The 24,693-nt window shown below is 42.6% G+C and overlaps 1 protein-coding gene and 1 long non-coding RNA gene across 2 annotated transcripts; both read left to right on the top strand.

Moving 5' to 3' along the window:
• LOC134088448 (tripartite motif-containing protein 16-like) lies at nucleotides 1–23,416 on the top strand. Its single transcript, XM_062542413.1, has 6 exons — nucleotides 1–651; nucleotides 964–1,059; nucleotides 1,821–2,054; nucleotides 3,070–3,229; nucleotides 3,354–3,413; nucleotides 22,470–23,416. The coding sequence occupies exons 1-6, from the start codon at nucleotides 61–63 to the stop codon at nucleotides 22,982–22,984; spliced, it is 1,656 nt and encodes a 551-aa protein (XP_062398397.1). The 5' UTR covers nucleotides 1–60; the 3' UTR covers nucleotides 22,985–23,416.
• On the top strand, nucleotides 7,283–7,815 carry LOC134088450 (uncharacterized). Its single transcript, XR_009939973.1, has 3 exons — nucleotides 7,283–7,547; nucleotides 7,643–7,672; nucleotides 7,770–7,815. It is a non-coding gene; the product is annotated as an uncharacterized LOC134088450 (long non-coding RNA).
• Nucleotides 23,417–24,693: the final 1,277 nt, after the last annotated feature.

Genomic DNA, 24,693 nt, shown 5'->3' on the forward strand with positions numbered 1-24,693 from the left:
TAGGTAGCCTACATGAGAAGTTGCAAATGGATAGGATAGGCTACACATCGCAAAAGAAGGATGGCAGAAGCGACTCCGAGTAACCAGGACCTTTTTACATGCCCGATTTGTCTTGATCTACTGAAGGATCCAGTGACTGTTAACTGTGGACATAATTACTGCATGAGCTGCATTAAACGCTACTGGGATCTGGACGATCAGAATGGAGTCTACAGCTGTCCCCAGTGCAGACAGACGTTCACTCCGAGACCCGTTTTAAACAAAAATAACGTTTTTGCTGAGGTTGTGGAACAGTTCAGGAAGAGCAGAATTCAACCTGTTGTTCCTGCTCCTGTTGTATGTGCTGGAGCTGGAGATGTGGAGTGTGACGTCTGCACTGGGAGAAAACTCAAAGCTGTGAAGTCCTGTCTGGACTGTCTGTTGTCTTACTGCGAAACTCACTATAAAGCTCACAATGAACTTAATCCTGGACGAAAACACAAGATGGTGGATGCCACTGGTCAGCTACAGGAGAGGATCTGCACCCAGCATGAGAAGCCTCTGGAGATATTCTGTCATACAGACCATAGCTGTGTTTGTTTATTCTGTCTGGTGGATGAACACAAAGGCCATGACACTGTGTCACTGTCTGCAGGGAGAAAGGAGAAACAGGTAAAAGACAGGAGTTATTATGGATATATGGTGTAACTAGAATCTATAGACTCATCTTCTATAAATAGCAAATTGGAGAGTGAATAACAAAGACACAAAGTCACTTCTCTCCATTAAAGTCGTTAAACCAGATGGTCACAACCTGTAATGTCTTCTTAGTAATTGACTCAACAACAGCAACAATAGACTAACACCTTAGCCACGTGTTCATGAGCTCATGAGGAGATAACTAGCATTTGAGGAGTTATCTAACCAGCCTAATTAATTCTATGATAACTGCAGTGTGGATGTGATGCATTTTGTTCAACATAGACACACTTGGGAGAGACCCAGAGCAGATTTCAGCAGAGGATACTGCAGAGAGAGAAGGAGCTGCAGGAGCTGAGGAAGGCTGTGGCGATGCTCAAGGTGAGTAGGTTACAGACCACCGGAGAAGACAGCCAAGACAGCTGTACAGTTAGGAACAAAATGATGAAAATATTGATTTGATGTTGATTTTTCTCTTCATCAGTATGTTTGTACTGACTGAAAATGCCACTGCCACATGGGTAAAGATTGTAAGACAATGTGGTAGAAACATATAATCAAAAATATATACAGTGTATATATTTAGTTTTTTAATTTGTCATGAAAAATGGCATGGGAACATCTTTATTCTAGTCTGCACCTTTTTCAGTCAGAACAAGATATTGGTCAAGAGAAAATGAACATTAAATCAATATTAGCTCCAGTTCCTCAAAGCCAGTGGTCCCCCCCCCCCCCCCCCACGTATCACCTAGGGCTATACGTCCTGACTCGTCTCACGTACAGTACTCCCACCATCCGGAACACTGCAAAGTAACACATTCTATGATGCATTCCAGGCATCGTGTTAAATAAGCTGCCTTTAAAAAAAAAAAAAAAAAAACAATATATATTTTTTATGAAATCGTAGCCTCCTATAAAGTTTGCAATGATTTCCTTTAATGCCATGTTTCCATATCATTATAACTCGATTCAAAATAATTTATTTATTAAGTAATTCATTAATTACAGAACATTTGAAAAGTTTATTTTTAACACCTTTCCACTATAGCCCTTTTCATCTCGCTGGTAACAGGCTTTGTGGAAGGACTAACTGAGGGCTGATAGATGGATCACGTGTATTTATGTGTCTTGTTACGTATCAGAGTTCTGCACAGATAGCAGTGAATGGCAGTGAGAGGGTCTTCTCTGAGATGATCCGCTTCATTGAGAGAAGGCGCTCTGAGGTGACAGAGCTGATCAGAGGTCAGGAGAAGGCTGAGGTGAGTCGGGTTGAAGAACATCTGGAGCAACTGGAGCAGGAGATTGCTGAGCTGAAGAGGAGAGATGCTGAGCTGGAGCAGCTTTCACACATAGAGGATCACATCCATTTCCTCAAGGTAACTGCTGATAGGTTATGAGGGCACAGGTTGTGCTGATGGCATTAATTTACCTCACACAGCACTTTAACAGACCATACAGTATGTAGGCTACCTTCAGATCTGTAAAGAATGTTTTTGCAAAAAAAAAAGATTGTTTTGTTTTTTTGACTCTCATGTGATCTAAAAGTCACTGAATTTTCATACTGTGATTTACTATTGTAGGCTTATCGGCAAAATATAACCATCAAATACTGTGATCTATGATCTACTGCGATCTAGTGTTAGCCTGATTACCATCGACTTTCAAAGGCTCTGCGAGACTTTAGTCTGACCAACAGCCTGTGCTAACACGGTTTCTTGCCAGCGCTGGTTGACCCGCCTCCTTTAAGTGCCTCGATTTGCTACTGGTAGATGTCAGAAAGCGGATTGCCGAGTTTAAACCAATAACAACACTCTTTCCTCTGCCTTGAACACGCCTCTACCCAGAGCCGTTGGAGCTGCTCAAAGTTGATTGGTTCTCGACCAAAGGGGGCAGTTCTGCAGATTTCGGGAACTCAGAAATCCTTCTCAATGAGCAGTTGACCAGACCAGCAGCAAAAGCCTGAAGGCGTTGCGTCACTGGGAGGGCGTGCCAGGCTAATCTAGTGTATTAGCGATCCCTAATGTCGGATTTCTGACTAGTGTCTGGTGCACTGTAATGATATTGTCTCTCTTTCTTTGTCTTTCTCACTCTGGCATTTCTCTATTTAGACAGAATATTTCAATATGATTTCCGTGCAGTTGAGATATCCCATCAGCCCTGTAGCCTGTAGTCATCCAGAAACAGCACCGTCCTTGTCCATGATCTCACACGTGTGCAAGTGGCGTTTGTTTGTGTGACAGATAACTGATGAAACTCTGCTGTGTGTATATACAGTATGGCAGCAGTAACATCCTGAGATGTTAAATGAATAACCGCCAGATCCACTTGTCTCCTGGGTAGCCCCTTACAGTATATCTTCTTTCTCTCTTTTTCTTTTATTTCTCTATTTAGACTTTTCGGTCAGTGAGCAGCACACTTGAGACTAAAGACGTGTCCAGTATCTATGTTAACCAAAGTCTTTCGTTTGAGGCTGTGAAGAAATCTGTCTCCTCGCTAAAAGGGCAGCTGGAGGATTTCTGCAAAGTGGAAGTCATGAAGATATCTACAGCAGGTTGGTCACACTCCTGATGTTCCTGACATCATACAGTATATGTTTATACTGGGCACAGCATGTTTTTGTGTGCGTTCACACCACTTATATGTTGTTTATAATATGATTCTTTCTGTTACAATAGTGGCTAAAGTCCAGGCTATGTTGCCTGCTGAACCCACAACCAGAGAGGATTTCCTACAATGTGAGTGTCAGTTCATGCAGCACATTATTCCAAATCACAAGTCAGGTTTCATGAAGAAGTTCAACATTTCAATATGGAGTTCTCAGGGCTTAGACAGAGGAACCAAAGTCTTTTCCAGACAGAGCAGTAACAGGTGTGTGTGTCTTTTGTTTTGCCCTCCAATGCACATTCCACGATCAGCCTACAGTATGTACAAGTCTTGTGACGTAAAGGGAGGCTCAGGAGGTGGAACAAATTGGCTGTGCCTCTCTCACATCAATCACCCACTTCATTTACTTCAATTAAACTCTCCTCATCAGACGCATTACTTGCTTTGGTGCCCACTCCCAACCCACCACCCTCTACACCATCTAGTTTAGCATTGATGATTCTTCTAGAAGCAAGTCAAAGGCACAAGATCATTCAGGAAGATTGTTACAGTAAAGCCTGGTCTGTTTGCTCAACTTCAGGGAAAAAAATATGTTGAAGAATTAGATCTGACAGCAGTGCAAATCTGATGAAGAATTAACTGTTTTATAGTACCAGACAGATATTCCAAAGGACCTAATTTTGATGGATACATTAGTTCAACCAGACGTACAGATACACGATTAAGTCAGCATGAAAAGAAGAATGCAACACATCTATAGGGGCAAACACAACACCCTCAGAAAGGAATTCAAGTGACATGTGTTGCATTTCCATAGAGTGTATTCTCCGTGATGTTGTATTTCCATAGAGTGTATTCTCCGTGGTGTTGTATTTCCATAGAGTGTATTCTCTGTGGTGTTGTATTTCCATATAGAGGGTATTCTCCGTGGTGGATCCAGTATGATGCATGAGAGTGAGATGGAGGGATGAGGTTGTGCTGCAGACTGTGGACATTAGAGGGTTGATAGAATAATCTTTTTAAATGAGAGATGGGAGACTCGCACTGGCCAGCAGATCAAATGCAGGCCTGATTCCCCTGTAGATTTAGCCCAGTCCAGTCATTCTGAAGCTGCAGGGTTTAGCTGACCGCAGATCCGCAGATCAGACCACAGATCAGAGCCAGAGTCCACACAGAAAGGATGTCCTCCAGTGAAGATGGACGGGTCACTGCTGTCCAGTTGCATGCATCATTAAAGCTTCAGTCTGTGATTCTGGCCAAAGCTGTTTAAATGAACTGAACAGCCAAACAATGTGCACCCGCCTCTTTGTGCTCCTGGAGCAGCATGTAGATGAGCTGAATGGTAGAGAGATATAGAACACAACTGTTCTCAAACTTGACAGTTAATCGATAATGAGCACTTAAGTCATCAAAAATTGACATTTAATCGATAATATGTCAACTTTTGACAACTTTTTGACAGGTCACCTGACCACTTAATGCATCAAAAATGACAGGTAATCAATGAAATAGATGAATAATAAATGAGTTATTGACTAATAAATGAGCGTCTGAGTAATTAAGGTCAACTTTTGACAACTTTTTGACGGGTCACCTGTTGAAAAAATAAAAAAATGAGAGTGGATCAATAGGGGGGATGAATAATAAATGAGTCTATGAAAAATAAATGAGGCGTTGAATAATTAATGTCTTTGGGGAAAAGTGTGTAACGGTTTTTTTTCAAAAGGGTGTGAATGAGGTCATGCGGCTCAACTTTCCTTTGGAGTGATGTCCCGGGAAGGGGTTAAACTGGAGAAAAGGAGGATGAGGTCATGGTATTGATTTTCTGCGAGGGGAGTGGTGCTGCTGCTGTTGTAACGCTGCTGAATGGTTACAGAGGGTGTGACGGCTAGGATGTAACGGTTCCTTTTAGAGCTTCTGAAAGTCTGAAAAAAGAGATAAAAAGGAGAGGAGAGGAGGTAGGTTGAATGTTGTTTTTTTATTGTGATTATGGTAAGCATATAAACAAATCGTATTATGGTTCAGAGGGGGTACAATCCATGCTTTCGCAAGATAAATTAGAAAACTGATCCGAGAGACTCTCCATCTCCACATCTTGGGTGTCACTGGGAACGGCGGGTGGAGGTAGAGAGGAGGAGGAAGAGGATGGAAGAAATAAAAGACTTTCCACGCGTTGCCATATTTTCTTCAAGGTTTGAAAATAGGTGGGTAGATCGTTGAGGAAGAAAGAAAACGTGACGGGTGCGAGAGAGTGTTTCCCCTGATCGTTCAGTCTTTTAAAGTGTAAAAGATCCACATCTCTTGAATCCTGACAGAGTCGAATTCTCAGACATTCGGCCTCAGACCCTAGGCCTCCGTCGCCCTCCACGTACAGGCTCGTTGTGGAAGGTTGAAGCAAGATGGGAGAAATCAATATTTCAATGAGAGAAGAAAACCCACTAAAGGGGAAATAAATGCTTTCATTCACAGACTGACAAGCCATCATAAATTTCAGAAACTCTGAGTGAGACAAGAGTATGGTTTGTTCTTTATGAAAGGGGTATCTTCTATACATCACTCCCAATTGAATGTGTTTCATAGAGAGTGAAAACCTCCACAAAAAGTCCCGTTGCCTGGAAAGGGGAACGCGTTCCCAACACCTTCCATCTTCAAATTCATTTTCAGACAAATGATAAGCAAAAAATGGTTTCCCTCCCATGTGGCGTTTCATCATGATGTGCTTCCTCAGAGTAACGGTCTGCTCGTATGACAGAGAGGAAGAGCAGGGGAGGAGGACCTATACGGGAGTGTGTGTGTGTGTGTGTGTGAGTGTCTGTGTGTGTCTGTGTGTGTCTGTGTCTATGTGTGAGTGTGTATCTGTGTGTGTGAGAGTGTCTGTGTGTGTCTGTGTGTGTGAGTATGTGTGTGTGTGTATGTGGGTGTGTGAGAGTGTCTGAGTGTGTGTGTGTGTGTATGTGGGTGTGTGTGTGGGGGGGAGGTGAGAGAGAGAGAGAGAGAGAATGAATTGAATGGAGAGAGTGGGGTCGGGCCTATGATGATGGTTATAGTGGGTATGTGTGATTTATATGTGTATATGTGAGTGAGAGAGAAAGAAAAAAGGTATATGTGTGTGTGTGTGTGTGTATGTGGGTGTGTGAGAGTGTCTGAGTGTGTGTGTGTATGTGTATGTGGGTATGTGTGTGGGGGGAGGTGAGAGAGAGAGAGAGAGAGAGAGAGAGAGAGAGAGAGAGAGAGAGAGAGAGAGAGAATGAATTGAATGGAGAGAGTGGGGTCGGGCCTATGATGATGGTTATAGTGGGTATGTGTGATTTATATGTGTATATGTGAGTGAGAGAGAAAGAAAAAAGCTATATGTGTGTGTGTGTGAGTATGTGTATGTGTGTGTGTGTGTGTGTGTGTGTGAGAGAGAAAAAGGATCTGGGGCCTGTAGATGCGCCTGGGTTGTGTGTGAGAGAAGGCTCGGGCCTATGAATCTGCGGGATCGTGTGTGGCTGTGTGAGTGTATGGAGGGTGTGTGTGAGTGTGTGAGTGATTTCAATTGTAAAATGAAGGTGATACAAGTGTTACAACTGATGTATGTATGTACTGATGTACAGAGAAGGATGCGGCCTATGTGCTGGGTTGCGTGTGTGAGAAAAGGTTGGAGGTTGAACAGGGTCGAGGTTGAACATTATTGACTAGGTCTCAGGTTACCCTCCTTCCCAAGTCTGACTTCATACATCAGGGATGTTTTGTGAACTAAAGAGTGGCTTTGATTCCCAATAGATTTCACCTAAAAGCCATCATTCGACATGATTGGGAAGAAGAGAGGGGTATTAGGACCTGTGTATTTGTGCACAGGCATCTCTGTCCCATCCACCACCATTCAAGAGCAAAAAAAATGACGTAACCCTAAAGTTCAATATGAAGCACTTATGAGCTATGAAAGATGTATGCTTTTTCTCACCTTCGAAGGTATTGATGAGGAAAAAAAGTCAACTGATATGTGATAGACAGCTAGTAAAGAAGTATATAAGCTTTCCTCAAAGATGGGTCATAGTATTTGCAACGCTCTTGGAAGGACACGTCTACGTTGTGGCAAGGAGTCAGAAAGACACTGCAAGCAAAAAAAAGCAACTCTGAAAGATGCCTTGTCAGAACAGGTAAGATGATGATGAATGTTTTCTTGAATTTATGTTTGAAAACTACTTGGAGTATTAAAAAAATATACGGTTTTGATTTCAGATGTGATGAAAGACCAGAAACGCCCTTATTTTTGGACGAGGGTAAGTGTTTTTCAAATGTTTTTTTGTTTTTTTGTTTGTTTTTTTAAAAATGAGGATACCTTAGACGGATGTTTTTTACGTTCTTTTCTCTATAGAAAATGAGGATGAAGTGAGTGACGCTGGAGGTAGGCCTAAACGATGATCATGTTTTTTTTTATTCAGTTTTTTTGCCTATGTGTGTGTGTGTGTGATATGACTGTGTGTTTCCCTTTGACCGTCTAGTCTTCATTGATCCTGATGACAGTGGTGAATTAATGGACGATACGCCATACGTTGACGGTAAATTCATTTCATTTGGTTTAGATTCAATGTGTGCGCTGGGGTATAGTCTGTATGTTAACCCCGTTGGTTTTTTGTTGTTTTTATTGTTTCAGATCTATTATATTGCCACGAACGGATCGGATATTCCTCCGGTGAAGATAGCACTTACGAGCCTACAGTTCCTCACTCTCCGACGCTATTGAGTCCAGAACTTCCCCTGCCAGAACTCAGAATAAGTCCGACTGATTTCTCTGTCGTTCCATCAGCACCTCCACCATCACCGGCTCATGCTACTACCTCTTTCCCCCCCTTTCTGTCGTGCGCACAGCCAATCATCACAACGCAAGGTCAGCCATCCCTTCCTGCCTATCCTCACGAGTACAGCTCTGCTTTTCTTCACGCCGAGGAGATAATTAGGGTGATACTACACCAACAAAGAGACTTGTTGATGAGAGAAATACAGGTGTTGCTTACGCATTTCTGGAATGAATTGAGCCAGAGAATTGCTAACGACAATGCGCTCAATGTGATTTCATCTCATTTCACTCACATGTCAAATGTACTGCACTATGATTCCCAACAGCATTTGAATGAGATTCTTCAGGCGGCCCTTTTTTCGCTTTGGCAATTTTATTTGAATTCTCACGGTTTCTGAGAATAATTGTAATTATTCTTGTCATTGTATGATTATTTATTGTTTGTTGTAGCCTAGTCTAGAAAAGATGGGGGACGATAATATCCCTCCAGAGTTCCTTGATTTAATGGAACAAGTGAAAGCTTTAAATCCTCAAGCCTCGGCTATTGATTATTTGTCATCCGACCCTGCATGTTCCTCTAGCTGTGTTAATGAGAATGAGTCTGTGCGGTCACCCCCTCATGCATGTCCTATAGAAAGAAACATGTTGCAAGAATATGATGATTTAATTGAACAATTGAAGGATTTAAATCCTGATCGTGTCGATGATTGTATCGTTGTCAATCCCAATGTGAACTATAATGAGTGTATCCCTGTGAATCCTGCGCTATCGGATGATGTGAATGAGCACGGCCCATCTGACGGGTGTATTATTTCTGATAGCGATGATGATGATGATGAAGACTGTATCTCTGAACATTCTGAAAATTCTCAACATTCTGAACATGATGAAGATTGTGAAAACTCTGTCAATGACCCCGACTTGTCTTTCTCTAGTTCTCTGGAAGGGAGCAGTGTGGGGACCAGCGCTCAGCAGGCTGGTGCTGGGCGTGATAATATTTCAATTCGTCATAGAGAAAAATTTAATAACGTGGAAATGAGACGGAGTTTCAATTTTCCCGTCTTAGAAAACCACGTTCCAGATTACTATGAATTTTACACCGGGGTGTTATCGAGCATAGAGGAGATGATGGAAGAAATATCGTCTCACGTCAGAGAGGGAAGCCTCGTGCAAATTTCTTTCCAGAGCGAGAGACTGTCACAGCCTCTCTCGGTAATATTACGCGACGGGGAAAATGATCTCGCAGAGGTGTACGCGATTCTTGATCATCTCGTCCAATCTGGGACTTCATTTATCTCGGGGGATGATTTGGAGATTGTAATCAATACCGTGCACCCTCCGCGTGGGAGCGGAGCGAGGAGGAGAAAAGCGGTCTCCTTGTTTCTAACAGATATTATAGAGAATAAGGCCAGGCATCTTTTCATCGTTTCCAATAGCGAGAATCTCTGTTTCAGCATCGGCGTTGCTCTCCTGCTCAACCCTAACATAAGCGACTCTCAGGCCTCTGCGGAGGGCAAGCGACTTCATACGGGGGTGGGACTGAGCGAGCAGAGGTCGGTGAGTTTAGATGACATTCACTTATTTGAACAATATCTCCAACTGAGAATCGTTATATTGTTTCTCTCGGAGGGGAAAATGTGTCATTTTCAAACCCACGATAACATGACCAAGAAAAGCATATTTCTGTTTTTACATCAGGGTCATTATTACGGTATAAAAAATGTAAGAGGGTTTGTAGGTTGTGGATTTTTTTGCGAGTTTTGTCTAGCCTCATGCGACAGGAAAGAAACTCATTCGTGTTTCATGAATTGTTCCGTCTGCGGACAAAGCGGTTGTCAGACCGAAATTCTTAAATTCTGTCATCAATGTCACAAGACTTGTAGATCTCAATTGTGTTACGAGCGACACCTGGAGCCGAAATGGCACCCTGAAGCCAAGCAATATGCTAGCCTTTGCGACCAGAAGAAAAAATGCCCGTTGTGCGGGTTGCATTATTACGTAGGTCTCGTGAAGCGCAAGCGACATGTATGTCAGAATAAAAAGTGTCACGTCTGCGGCGAAGAGTTTACCGTTGACTCGGGTGATGATGACGTGGGTAAAAGACAGATGAGTGACGATGAGATCAAAGCACACTTATGTTTTATCCAGCCGTTACCTCCCCCGCAAGAGCTATGTGATAAATATATCTTTTATGATTTTGAAACGAGGCAAGATACAGGTACGCACATCCCCATATACGTTAGTGCCGTGACCAGCCGTAACGAATCATTTAGCGCTCAGGGGGAAGAATGCGTGGAGAAGTTTTTTGCACGTTTCAGAAGAGTCAAATATACAAACTATACGTTTATGGCCCATAATGGAAAAAGTTACGATCATTATCTCCTTTTGCAATTCCTAACGGAGAAAGGAATTGTACCAGAAATCATTCTGCAAGGCTGTAAGATTTTATACATGTACGACTCGAGTTTTAAACAGAGATATATCGATTCGTTGTCTTTTTTGCCAATGCGTCTCTCTGAGATGCCTCGGGCTTTAGGCTACAGCGAGAACGAGACGCTGGCTAAAGGTTATTTCCCTCATTTTTTCTCTTCTCTCTCGACGCTAAATTATATCGGTCCTTATCCTGCTCCTGAACATTACGGGTACAATGAAATGAATTGTAAAGACAGAAGTAAATTTTTAGACTGGTATCAGAGTGTCAAAGATCAAACGTTTGATTTTGCTCGCGAGATGAGAGCCTACTGTCGCAATGACGTCAACATTTTGAAAGAAGGCTGCTTGAGATTCAGGAGTGAGATCATAGCTCAGACAAACATTGACCCTTTTAGTTGCATTTCTCTTCCGCAGCTCTGTTTTAAAATATTTCGTACAAATTACTTGAAGCCCCACACGCTGGCCATCCCCACCCCTTTGAAATACCAGAACCAATTTAAATGTTTCTCCCAAATCTCCATTCAGTGGATGGAGTATCTCTCACACTCTAGAAACATTTTCATTCAGCATGCTCTTAACGGCGGAGAGCGTAAAATCGGTTCTTTTTACGTGGACGGGTACTGTGATGAACAGGGACTCGTTTTTGAATTTATGGGCTGTTGGTACCACGGGTGTAGTCACTGCGTAAACCATTCTGACGTTTGCGTTTTGACGGGTCAGACTTTTGGTGAAATGTATGACAAGACCATGGACAAAATTGAAAAATTACAATCTCAATTCGGTTTTCCTGTGGAAATTATATGGGAACATGAGTGGGAAGAGATGAAAAAAACACAAGAGGACGTGAAACGTTTCATGTCAAATTATGAGATTCCTCCCTCTTTCTGTTACAGAGATGCGCTGTTTGGAGGTCGTACATCCGCCATTTCTCTCCGTTACAACGTGGCAGAGGGAGAAAAAATTCACTATGTGGATTTCGTAAGCTTGTATCCCTCCGTACAAGTCAAACACGACTTTATAAAATCCCACCCCGTCGTCATACATCGCGACTTTGAAGACCCGAAAGAATATTTCGGGCTTATACAGGCCAAAGTATATCCTCCTAGAGGACTCTATTTTCCTCTGTTACCCTCCAAAACAAAGAGTGGAAAATTAGTATTTACACTCTGCAGAACTTGCAGCGAGATAAACAACCAGACGACAAACTGTGACCACACGCAGGAAGAGAGGGCGTTAACGGGGGTTTGGGTCACTCCAGAATTCAGTAAAGCCATAGAACTGGGCTATAAAGTGATCAAAATTTATCAAGTGTGGCATTTCCCCGAGAAAAGTCCAGATCTTTTCAAAGGATACATTCTGTCCTTTCTGAAAGGGAAACAAGAGGCTTCTGGTTTCCCATCAGAGATGAATCAACAACAACGGGAAAAATACATGTCAGAATTTGAACGGTATCACGGTGTCAAATTAGATGAAAAAAAAATATGCCACAATCCTGCCAAGAGACAAGTGTCCAAGACCTGTCTCAATGTATTGTACGGAAAACTAGCTCAAAAACTCACTTACACGCAAACAAAATTGGTGACTAAAGCCGAAGAGTTTTTTGACTTTTTATTTTCTAGAAAATACGATTTGCTGGAATTCTCTTTTTTGAATAAAGACGTAGCCTTGGTTCAGTGGAAATACATTAATTCTTTTCTAAACCCAACACCTAAAACCAACGCAATCGTATCCGCTTTTGTTTCCGCCTACGGGAGGTTAGAGTTGTATGAAAAGCTACACATGTTACAGGAACGAGTGTTGTATCACGACACGGATTCTGTGATTTACATATCTCGCCCCGGGGATGAAGAAATCCCGCTGTGTCCTTTTTTGGGCGGGATGACCAGCGAATTGGATCCCTCTGAATTTATTAAACATTGGATTTCTACAGGTCCGAAAAGTTACGCGTATCACACCTCTGTCGGTAAAGTCGTTTTGAAAGTCAAAGGTATTAGTCAGACTTTTTTAAACTGCGAGAGAGTCAATTTTGAATCCATGCAAGGATTGGTCGATCGCTTCCTTCACGACCCCCCATCCGCCGCTCCCATAATAACATCTCACAGGAGAATAAAAAAAAATAAGAGAGGCTTCACTTTGACCACCACGCCAGTGCAGAAACAGTTTGGGGTCGTGTATGATAAACGAAGACTGATGAGGGACGGAACAAGTTTGCCTTTTGGATACTGATTTTAAAAATAATATTAATCATGTATCCTGAAACCCTTGACTACGACCACCGTTTTCAGCTACCGTTTAGTTGCATCGTCGTAGGGCCGTCTTTCTGTGGAAAAAGTTTCTTTGTTAAACAAGCCTTAGAAAATAGCGAGGCTGTTTTTAACAGACATCCGGATAATATAGTATGGGTGTATTCTTCCTATCAACCCATGTACGACGAGTTGCAAAGAAAGCTAAAGGTGACCTTTATGGCAGGTTTACCCGAATCTCTCAGCGACGAAAGTCTTTTTCCTGCGGGCGTGCATCATCTTCTGATATTAGACGATGTACTTTCATACGGCGCTCAGCACCCCGAGGTATTGAAATTGTTCACAGAGCTGACTCATCACAGACAGATTTCTGTATTTTACTTGACTCAGAATCTATTTCATCAGGGCAAGAACAGTCGTACCATCAGTCTGAATACGAATTACATGATTCTCTTTAAAAACCCGAGAGATAGACAACAGATACGTATTTTGGCGGGCCAGGCGTTTCCTAGAAAGCAAGAGTATTTCCTAGAAAGCTTTGAAGATGCCACGTCTCTGCCTAGAGGCTATTTAATATTGGATTTTAAAGCGGAGTGTCCAGAATTTTTTCGACTGCGCACAGGATTACTTCCTACTCAGACGGCTGCCGTTTACGTGCCTAAAAGATAGATAGAGAGAAAAAAAAGAAAAGAAAAACACAGCCATGTCGGAGAGGATAAAAAGGAATTTGGGTTTTTTTAAACGCTTAATGCACGCAGACTCTGGGAGGAGAACGGGGATCCTGAAGAGCTGTTCAGCCGATTCTGTGCAGGCCATTTGTGAAATTTGCTTAAACGCCTTAAAAGGCAATATTCCTCTCACTTCAAATCAGTTTAAGAAACTTAAAAAAGGCAAGAAAAACATAAAAATTTTAGCCGATAAAAAAACAGCTTTGAGCAAGAAAAAAAAAATATTGCAGAGGGGAGGATTCCTCGTGCCTCTACTCAGCGCTGCAATTCCTATGCTAATCAGTCTTTTTACCGCCAGACGATGAAAGAAGGAGAAAAAATATTTCTGGTTTCCAACGACCAGATGAACAGGCTGAGGTACGGTAATGCAAATGAACAAAGTCACATTAGACAAAAGGCAGAAGAGACCTTGGATCAAAAGATGAGAAGCGTGTTACAACGTACGGATCTAAATGCTCACGATAAAATTAAATTGTACACTCAAACGCTGCAAAGATATCTCAATTTGATCAAACAAGGTTCTCAGGAAAGTCAAGAAATTAGACTATCGCTCCCCCAAGAGGAGGAGCAAGCTACTGCTGCTTCTGCTGCTACTGATGCTGTTGCTGCTGCGGTTCCGGAGGTAGCCTCCGAGGAGAGGGGGGTCAGCGATAAAGTCATACAGGAGGTGATGGATCATTTACCCGCTAATCAGATTAAAAAAGCCCGTCACATTCTCAAAAAACTAACGCATGAAAGAGCTCATCCTCTCTATGACGAACACGGGCAATTTATCTCCCAGGGCGTGCCTGTAAGAGGTTCGCACATAGTGGATTTGATGAAAAACCTCTTGGCTCCGCAGAGAATTGCCGTTCACAACAGACCTCCGGGGTGGCGGAGTTTCTTGAAGGAAGTCGCGGACCGCCACGTCCCTCTGACTTCCGTGATTAATAACGACGCTCGACATAAAGTACAAGTCATGCGAGAATTTTACACTTCTACACCGTTCGCCGTGTCTAGAACTCAAAACGTTCCCCCTTCCCCTATGGGTTCTCCTATTTTCCCTCCTCGAGAAAAAAAGAAAAAAAGAAGAGAAAGCCTGGTAGAGGATATAAGAGATGAACCCCCACCGTGGGACTCGTCCTCTTTCGATGTAGACGATTCCTTTTCTTTTCCCACCCCCGCCTTCGAGAAACAAAACTGGCTGGTGACCTGACTCTCACGTCTCTGCTCTTTTTCCCACCCCGTCATCCTACCCATGTGCATGCTGATTATGATGTAAAAGTCGATGTAATAAATGACAAGTACAAATGCTCGTGTTTAATAAAGATGTTTTTTATTGAAAGTACAAGCTTTGTCAACAGTTGTGGCATTCTTTGAACATTTGCAGGGAACACGCATGTTGATAAGAACGAGGGGAAAAAGATGAATGTTTTAGACACCTCTGGTATTTTTTAACAAACTTTTCTACCATGACATCATTTTCCCGAGGATTCAAAGTATACAGTTCCATGACTTTTTGCATGTTTAAGCCTCGGGCTCTTTGACACAGGAAAAATACACAGTGTTGTCCGCAAAGCTCGGATGATTCGTCTTGCACCTGCAGTTGGCTGTAAGTGATGTCTTTGCCTTTCTTTTGTAAAAATCTCCAAATGTCCCGTGGATAGTGTGGGAATAGAGGCGAATTCCCAAAAGAGTCAAAAAAATCAACCCGTTTATCATTTTCCAAAAATATAGCCAGCCAATGTTCTCCGCTCTGAGTGTGAGGGTGGGTGTTCACCACATACCCGCATGGGGTTTGGCTCTTCCGGTGGGAGGGGATGAGATCACACGGCCACACACCGGCAAACTGTTTCCCCAGCAGGGGCGATAGAATTTTTTCCAATTCCAAATTATTCATTTTATGAATTACTATAGCAGACCTAGTGCTAGTAAAAATCGGTCAGCACTTGTCTGCGAGAGTTAATTTCCAAAATGGAATCGAAAGCCGCGTAGACGACCAGTGTCATTGTCTGAGGCAAGGCTTGATTAAACCTCATGTCTAATCTTAGACAGCCGTTGTTCATGGGGCTCAACACCCCAGAATTCTCCTCGTCGTTAGTTAAATTGAATAAAAACAGACAGTAGCCGTGGGGAAAATCATTTTTTGTAAAGATGAGACTCTGATCTTTCATATGCCTGCCGCTGGCCAGATAGAGGTTATAAAACTCGCGGGCGCAAATGTCTTGCCCAAATTGTGGTTGAAAGGGTTTGGCGGGAATCTGTCTACCGTCTTGAGAAAGTGTCAAGTACTCGCAGTTGGCGTGTTGAAAATTAAAGGGGTTCAGATGATAAGCGCCCGTAAAAGCCTGGTGATCTACCATACCCAACACCACATAGCTAGGAAGATGACCTAAAAATAAATTCTCCTGAGTGCAAACCCGACTGCCCGCGGGGATAGAGAAAGTCTTTATCGTTACTCTGGACAGGGGGTACAGAGCGTTGCTTGTTTGCAACGCCGCGGCGTGTCCGATCTTCACGGCCGGAGACACACCCACCTTTTTAACAAATAGAGAGGCCGCCAACAGATTCAGTTTAAAATCAGAGTTGGTCGGCGCCATCAAACAAAACTGATCTTTAGCTCTGGTGAGTTTAATCTTGACGTCCACCCCGTTCAACAGCAGCCTGTCGCTAAAAAACAAATCAGAGTGCAAGGCTCCCACAAGTTCAAATTCTCGGGACTCGGCACTCACGGCGCCTCTCTCGTTGAAGCCTAAATTGGTACCCCCCATGCGCGTCACGTCCATGTGCCCCGCGGTGTCTTTACTGAAGAGACCCGCGCTGAACTGCGTTTCCAACGTGGCTTTTGAATAATTCAGTAGGCACTCGAGGATAGAGCGGTAGGGATGAGTATTGCTGCTTTGTGAAATGAGTCTTTCCCCTACTCTGACGTCGCATTGGCTAAATAATGTCTGTATTGGGTAATTAATCACAGAAACGGCGTCATTGTCAGCAAGATCAGAACCGTCTCCTTTAGTGATTTTCAGACGCAGGTAAAGATGCACGCTCGACAAATCCAGGTAACGTTCACCGTCCCCAGGAATGAAGAATTCCACGGGACCGTTTTCGGTGAGTGCTGCTATGGGGGACACTTCCACGTAGGTCGTGTCTTCCACCGACAGCTGAGTGAAAGGCGGAGCAAACAAATCTAATTCTGATTTGGTGCATTCCGATGATCTGTGATGAAGCAGGGCCATCTTGGTTTAAGTAGAATCTAATTAGAAAATATCTCTAGATTTTTTTCTTCTCTTGACAGAGATGCGCCCCTTCCCCGACCGTCTTTTGACTGAACTCCTTTTTTTGCTCACTCTCCTTTTTGCTCTACGTCCAGGCGGTTTGAAACGGTTAGAAATGGCTATTAATCCGCTACCCTGTTGGGGGGAGGAGGAGGAGGAGGAGGTCATCTTTCTGATGAGCGCCGAACCCGCTTCGGAGGCGATATTTTTAGCCGCTTCTTTCAAATGGGGTTTAGCAATGTCAAATCCTCTTTTGGCCAAAGGGATGAAAAAACGAAAAAGTTTAGAAAAGACGGATCCTATCCCTCTCCCGTGCTGCCCGTAAACCACGGGAGTGCCCTGAAAAGCCCCCAAACCTCCAGCCTGAGATTTGATGGCGTTGGATTGAGAAAGATAATAATGAATATAACGATTGGGGTCTTGATGAAACTCGTTGGCATATTTCATGTTGCAGGCGCTAGGTGGATGGGTCGGATAAGAAGAGTTTTTTTTTTTTTACCTCAGAGCAGACAGAGTGGGGTTGATCTGTCTGAAGTGTAATTTTATAATGACCTTGCCGTAGGTAAAGTTGACAAATTTATCCTGATCCGTTTTTATTTCCATTCGGATGCTTTCGATATGAGATTGGGTGACTGGGACGTAGTGCGGTCTGCCATATCGGAGCGTAATGACATCGTTGGGATTGCCTTTTATCTCCAAAGTGCCTAGCAATTGCACGTAACTGTCCCCCACTCTCTGATAACCGACGATATCGCTGTAGATAAAAAAATTATACCGCCCGGCTTTAATGTCGCAGGGGAACATTCCCTCTCCGCCCAGCGTGGGGATATCCTCGCTACCCGTTCCCAAAATGTATTGCATGGTAGGTTTCACTTGGATATAGATATTGTACAGAGGGGGCTCCGAACTCCCCACCATAATGGTGCCTCTGTCGTGAGCGGTAAATTTTACTCTGTTTCTCACGGGCGAGTAGGACAGTTTGATATTTAATTTCTCCCGGTCCATGGCCGCGTTGATTTCCCCGACCAGTTTGTGCATGTCGCTGTAGAACCCCGGTCTAATAGAAATCCTTCTCTCCTTCACTTTTTCCACACCCGTGTTCACCGTAGGTATGTAAATAACCTTCATGGTGTTTTCTCCGGCAGGCACCGTTTCGAACGTGTGCGGGTAGATTATTTCAGACGCGCCCACCTCCCAGGATCCGTTTAATTCTATCACTTGAGCTAACTGAGTCACGAAATTAGACGTGGTGTTATTAGGATAAGTCTCCATGCTGTTGTTGGAAGGCAGGGTCACGTAAAAATCATTTTCCTCCATGTTTAATTTTTTTTTTTTGTCATCTATTTAGTTATTTGTTTTTTTTTTTTTTATATTGGGGAGAACGGCCTTGGCATCTTTAAGATCTTTGGCTAATATCCAAGAATTAAATTTCTCGGGCCAGTTCCTCCATTTGACAAAGAGATAAGATTTCCCCTTCTTGACGCTCCTCCGGACGATTTTGTCCACGTAAAATGACCTGTTCGGAGACAACTTGGCTAATTGAAGTTCAGGCTCGTAGAAGCTGCCTTTAACCTCTTCTCCTTCCAAATCTTCTAGCTTGTACATGGGGGGTCGACGCGGAAGCACTTGTGCGATCGTAAATATTTCATCCGTGTAACCCTGTTCAAAACCTTTGTCAAAGACGCCTCGTATTTTAGACAAACGCACCGTATCCCCCTTTTGAAATTTAAACGTTAATGGATTCAACCTTTTTTTTTTTTTTTTTTTTCCCCCGTATAAATTGTGAAATACTTGCAGAGTGTTGTCGCTCCTCACATCCGAAGGCTTCATGCCTATACTGGAATGAACGGAATGATTATAGCCAAAGAGTAAATCGGGCAAAACGTCCACATATTTTCTAGTGTTTTGAGCCGTAAAGTACCTCCACATGCGCGTTTTTAAGGTCCTGTTAAATCGTTCTATTACCGAAGCTTTTACATCGGAGGACGTGGAAAAGTGTTTGATGTTATGTTTTTCATTCAGTCGTTTAAAATGTTTATTAAAAAACTCCTTCCCGTCATCCGTCTGGAGGCGCTCAGGCACTGAGGATTCTTGTAGAATGGATTCGAAAGCTTCGCTCACTTCCTTTCCCGTTTTACTTTTCAATACTCTGGCATAAGCCTTTTTAGAAAACACGTCAATCACCGTCAAAATATATTTAGCCCCCTCATTTTCCTTCTGAAGCGCCTGCATGTCGCACAAGTCTGCTTGAAACTGGTATAACGCGCGTGGCGCAAACACTCTATTTCTGACAAAGTGAAGACGGACGGGTCTGTGTAGCGCGTAGGCGTCTTGCTCCATTAACCACTCTTCCATCTTTCCCTTATCTACTTTTTGACGTCTTTTGTCCATTTTTTCTTTCACGGCTTTCATGAATCTGTCTTTCCCACCCAACCCCCCTGGGGACGATGGGTCGTAATACACTTCTTTGAAAATCCTCCCCCATTGCGGAGGCTTATCCCCTTTCCTCCTCTTTGCCATCATGAATTGAAACAACACCTCTCTTTGTACGTGTCTTTTATTGACTGATGGCGCATGCGATTAACAATACAATACAAGTTACACTTTTACTTAACACAGCGTGGAATACACGTTTTTGTTTTAAATACATCACAATGGATACACTTTAGTATTTAAAGGATTAAATGTCACAGAAATGTCACAGATTTAAATACATGCCATAGAATATACTTTTTTTTAAATACACATGTCACAGAATACACTTTTTTTTTTTTTTTTTTAAATACACAAATACAACAGTTTTACAACAGGAAGAAATGAGAATACAATTCACGAATCACATCGGGGGGACATTTCATAGCGATGTAATCTTGCATGCTATTCAACAGACTATCTACGTTGACATATTCCCCTTGTTTCGTTTGAAAAATCACAGTGTCTACAAATAAAGTATACATGCAAATGATTCGACCCGTGGTTAATTCTCCCACTTGCTCCATTACATTTTCTAAAGCTCGTTCCAATTCTAGGCCTTTTTTCAATTTCAAATATTCCCAACTTTTATCCCATTCCTCTATTCCTTTACACTCCCTCACCCGCCTCATCATATATTTCATCAATAACACCCCCTCCCCTTCCTCCAAGTTCTCCGATGAAAAACAGTCGTTCTTTATTTCTTGAGCCACGATACTCTTCAATAAAGAAGAAAGTCTTTGCATAGATGAGACAACACTTGTTGTACGAGGAGAGAAAATGTTACCCATTTTTTTTCTTCCTTTTCTCCTTTTTTTTTTTTTTAGTCCATCACTTGACTGTTCTCCTTATCCGTCTCATCCGTCTCATCCGTTTCGCGCTTTCCGAAATTCTCTTGAAAAATGATGTCTTCCACCAGATCATTCTTGTAATGACCTAGTTGTTCCAGAGCGGTCGTGCATTCGTTGATGTACGCTTGAATGTAGTTCACTTCTCTTAGCTCGTACAGAAATGCATCCACGATACCTTTCACTCTGATCTCTTCCACTTTCATTTCGTGTTTCTCCAGTACTTGCATGAGGGTCGGCAACAGTGTAGGCTTCCAGAGTTCTTTCATGATACGTTCGAAATTGTCACTGTAAAAGTTTTCAGGGGGACGAAACACACAGGTATGATGCGTCTGACTCGGATAATTCTCGTTGCACCCCTGACACAGATCTTCCGCCACTTTTGCAACAGATCTCTCCAAAATGCGAAACAGCGATGATTTGATAATTTCCAGCACCGGAAAATCCCCATCTTTCCAGACAGGTGTCTCCTTCTCCTTCTCCTTCTCCTTCGCTTTCTCAGCTTGTTCTTCTAGCACTTCTTTTTTGGGTCGCATGGTGAGATGAGAAACAGAAAAGGTGTTAAGAGAAGCATCAGAATCCATGTACAAGACAAACACATCCGGTCCTGTGGCACTCATATTGAAAACGGATACAAAAGTCACTTACCTCCTAGTATTTATTGTATTTGTGAAACTCCTCCCACGGGCTCATTAACAAACGCTCCTCCTCCTCCTCCTCCTCCTCCTCCTCCTCCTCCTCCTCCTCCTCCTCCTCCCTCTCTTTCCCCAGTCCCCTCTGAAGGGAAGATGCAGCGAGTCACTTTAATGACGGAACGGTACATTTTACTGCGCTGGAACAGGTGGTCTATACGAAGCCCCTGTCTTAACAGAAAGAGGTTCCAGAGTTCGAGCGGCAGTGTAATCTCCTCATCTTTTTCACCCTCTTCTTCTTCTCCTTTTTGACGGGAAAAGATCAGATAAGAGTTTTCTGTTTTCAGAGCACAAAACACCCGAAAATACACATTCTCTTCGGCCGAAGATTCGCTTTTCCACACCGCAGAAAAGTTTTCTGATTTTTCCATTTTACACCTGACGGCGTTGTTGATCATCTTCTTACACAGCAACCAGTCTTTTTCTCTCAGCATTATCTTCTTATCAGGAGGAGGGAGCTCACAATTACAAACAGAAAGCTTCATTTGACCCAGAAGGAACGAAAAGTTAAACTGCAGATACACATTACCGCAGTTTTCTTCCCCGATCAGAGTATCGGCCTCGCTCATCATAGTCCTGAACGGACACCATCTCCTTTTCCTCTTTGGAGCATTGGCCAGTTCTTCTTCTCGCTCACGCATCCTCTCACTCGGTTGAGGCGAACACCTTGGATCTTGGTTTTCTTTATCCTCTTCTTCTTCTCCTTCTTCTCTTTCCTCTTCTCTCCTCTCCTCCGATGCTTTCGATGCTGACATGTTCCCTTTTTTCTCTGTCTTTCTCCCTTCTCTCCTATCCTCCTCTCCTCTCCTTTTTATCTCTTTTTTCAGACTTTCAGAAGCTCTAAAAGGAACCGTTACATCCTAGCCGTCACACCCTCTGTAACCATTCAGCAGCGTTACAACAGCAGCAGCACCACTCCCCTCGCAGAAAATCAATACCAATGACCTCATCCCCCTTTTCTCCAGCTTAACCCCTTCCCGGGACATCACTCCAAAGGAAAGTTGAGCCGCATGACCTCATTCACACCCTTTTGAAAAAAAACCGTTACACACTTTTCCCCAAAGACATTAATTATTCAACGCCTCATTTATTTTTCATAGACTCATTTATTATTCATCCCCCCTATTGATCCACTCTCATTTTTTTATTTTTTCAACAGGTGACCCGTCAAAAAGTTGTCAAAAGTTGACCTTAATTACTCAGACGCTCATTTATTAGTCAATAACTCATTTATTATTCATCTATTTCATTGATTACCTGTCATTTTTGATGCATTAAGTGGTCAGGTGACCTGTCAAAAAGTTGTCAAAAGTTGACATATTATCGATTAAATGTCAATTTTTGATGACTTAAGTGCTCATTATCGATTAACTGTCAAGTTTGAGAACAGTTGTGTTCTATATCTCTCTAATGGTGTTTGGAGTGTACAGCAGTGCATAGTGTAGCCAAAGGTGGCTGCAGGAGTGTGTGTGTCTGGCCCTTCAGTATGCTGGGGGTTGTGTAGCCAGGAGAACAGTAGAGGTCTTCTTCATACACACACCGATAAATTAGAGCTCACAAATCCCACACATACGTATGTAAACTACCTTAATATGCATTAATCCCTGGGTGAATATGTATAAAGTTCGACAATCAGTACACACATACACACACACACACACACACACACACACACACACACACACACTCAACATTGAAGCATTCTGTCCTTTGTGTTGTCTTTTTTTCCATCAGACTCCTGTCAGTGCACACTGGATTCAAACACAGCTAATAGAAAACTCCATCTGTCTGAGGGGAACAGGAGGGTGGAGGGGAGAAAAGAGGTCCAGTCATATTCTGATCATCCAGAGAGATTTGATGGGTGTTTTCAGGTGCTGAGTAGAGAGGGTGTGTCTGAACGCTGCTACTGGGAGGTGGAGTGGAGTGGGGAGGTTTATATAGCAGTCTCATATAAAAGCATCAGCAGGAAAGGAGGGAGTGTTGAGTGTGTGTTTGGAGGTAATGATCAGTCCTGGAGTCTGGTCCTTCACAGTTCCAGCTGCTCTTTCTGGCACAATAATAAAGAAACTAAACTCCCTCTAGTGGCCAGCTCCAGAATAGGAGTGTATGTAGATCACAAGGCAGGGACTGTGACCTTCTACAATGTCTCTGAGACAATGACCCTCCTGCATAGAGTCCAGACTACATTCACTCACTCACTCTACCCTGGGTTTTGGCTACAAAATGGATCATCAGTGAAGCTGTTGTGAGTATTCTCAGTTGGGTATTGGTCTGGTATGAGCTGCATGGCCCCTGCTGCAGTAGGAGGCATTAGTGGTTCAGCTTTGGGAACTGGGCTCAGACTCCTCACAAATGCACTGAGGAAAATAAAGGATAAGTAGTGTAGTGAAGGTCAAAATTCAGTAAATAAAAATGGCCAGTAAGATACTGAAACATAATCATAAAAGTTTGAACGTTTACCTGAAGGTTGTAATTCACTTTCACACAACACTCATCAATAGAGTTACAGTAATACATTGTGTAAACGTCATGTGTTACTCTCTGTATCTACAACATTTTGCACAAAATATTTAGAACTTGTAATACGGAGACACTCTGAATGTAATCAGCTGTGATTGTAAAGTCAGCGTCTGATTGTCCTGTCTGTCCTTGTAGAAATAAAAGGTTTGTTTGCTACAGTATAGTGTGTCCTGCCGTTTCTGACAGAAATAAAAGGCTTGTTTGCCATTGTGTGTCCTGCTGTTTCTGACAGAAATAAAAGGTTTGTTTGCCATGGTGTGTCCTGCTGTGTCCTGCTGTGTTTCGGACAGAAATAATCATACCACCTTTTTAATCAAGTTAATCTTATAAGGCTGTCAGGAAAATCTTCCCAATATTATAAGACACAAGAACCACAACAAGTAGTATAGTTTTCAGCAACTACTCTGGCGCCAAGAGGAGAGAGTGACCAGAGAGGAAATGCTTCTCCTCTCCAAAACAATCTCTGAGCTCTTCGACACAAGAAAGTTCTTTTATTAAAACAAGCAAAGCAAAATACGTGAGAATGACCTTCAGTCGTGAACTTCATCTTAACTCCCTAATTTCACCCACCCGCTCATCCCATGTTTCTTATCTTTTGCAGTTCTGAGGCTCCCATGAAACTGTGAATAACAACTTTGACTCACACAAGTGAAACTGTGAATGACAACTTTGACGCACACAAGTGAAACTGTGAATAACAACTTTGACGCACACAAGTGAAACTGTGAATAACAACTTTGACGCACACAAGTGAAACTGTGAATAACAACTTTGACCCACACAAGTGAAGTTGATAATGATGAAATATGTTATATGTATTTCTTTGTCATTTCCCTCCTGTTTATCATTAGCAAACTTCACAATCATTTGTTCCATTGCTACATCTCCAATACAGGTTTTCTGCAACAACTTCATTGTTGATTATGAGGTTAATCAATTAAACATGTCCTACTAGTCGGGTCCCTTTTAAGAAGTTGTAAATGCATCTCCCCCCCCCCCTCCCCCAAATATGTTTATTGACCCAACTTCAGAAAGTATTACAGACTGGAAAGTCCAAGGGTAGCAGGTTTGACATTTTTCTTGTTTTTCAACAATACACATCAATTCCCAACCATTCCTTCCCTCCCCCTTGCTCTCAATCTCCCTCTTTACCCGGATACACATACCTGTATCTTCCCCTTTACCCAGATACATAAAGTACATACAGTGGGGAGGACATGTATTTGATACCATGCTAAAGTTGCCTAAAAACAGGAATATAAAATCATCATTTTACAATTTGATCTTAATGCCTTAATTCAAAAAACGAGTAAAAATCAAACCGTTACGTACACCAATTTTCTTTGTGATTGAAGAATGTATCATGAATAAATAAATGTTCTTCCTTAAATGCTAGGGGGCATTAAGTATTTGACCCCTACAGTATGTTAAATTCCCA

Source organism: Sardina pilchardus, chromosome 8 (genome assembly GCF_963854185.1).
Source record: "Sardina pilchardus chromosome 8, fSarPil1.1, whole genome shotgun sequence".
NCBI lineage: Eukaryota > Metazoa > Chordata > Actinopteri > Clupeiformes > Clupeidae > Sardina > Sardina pilchardus.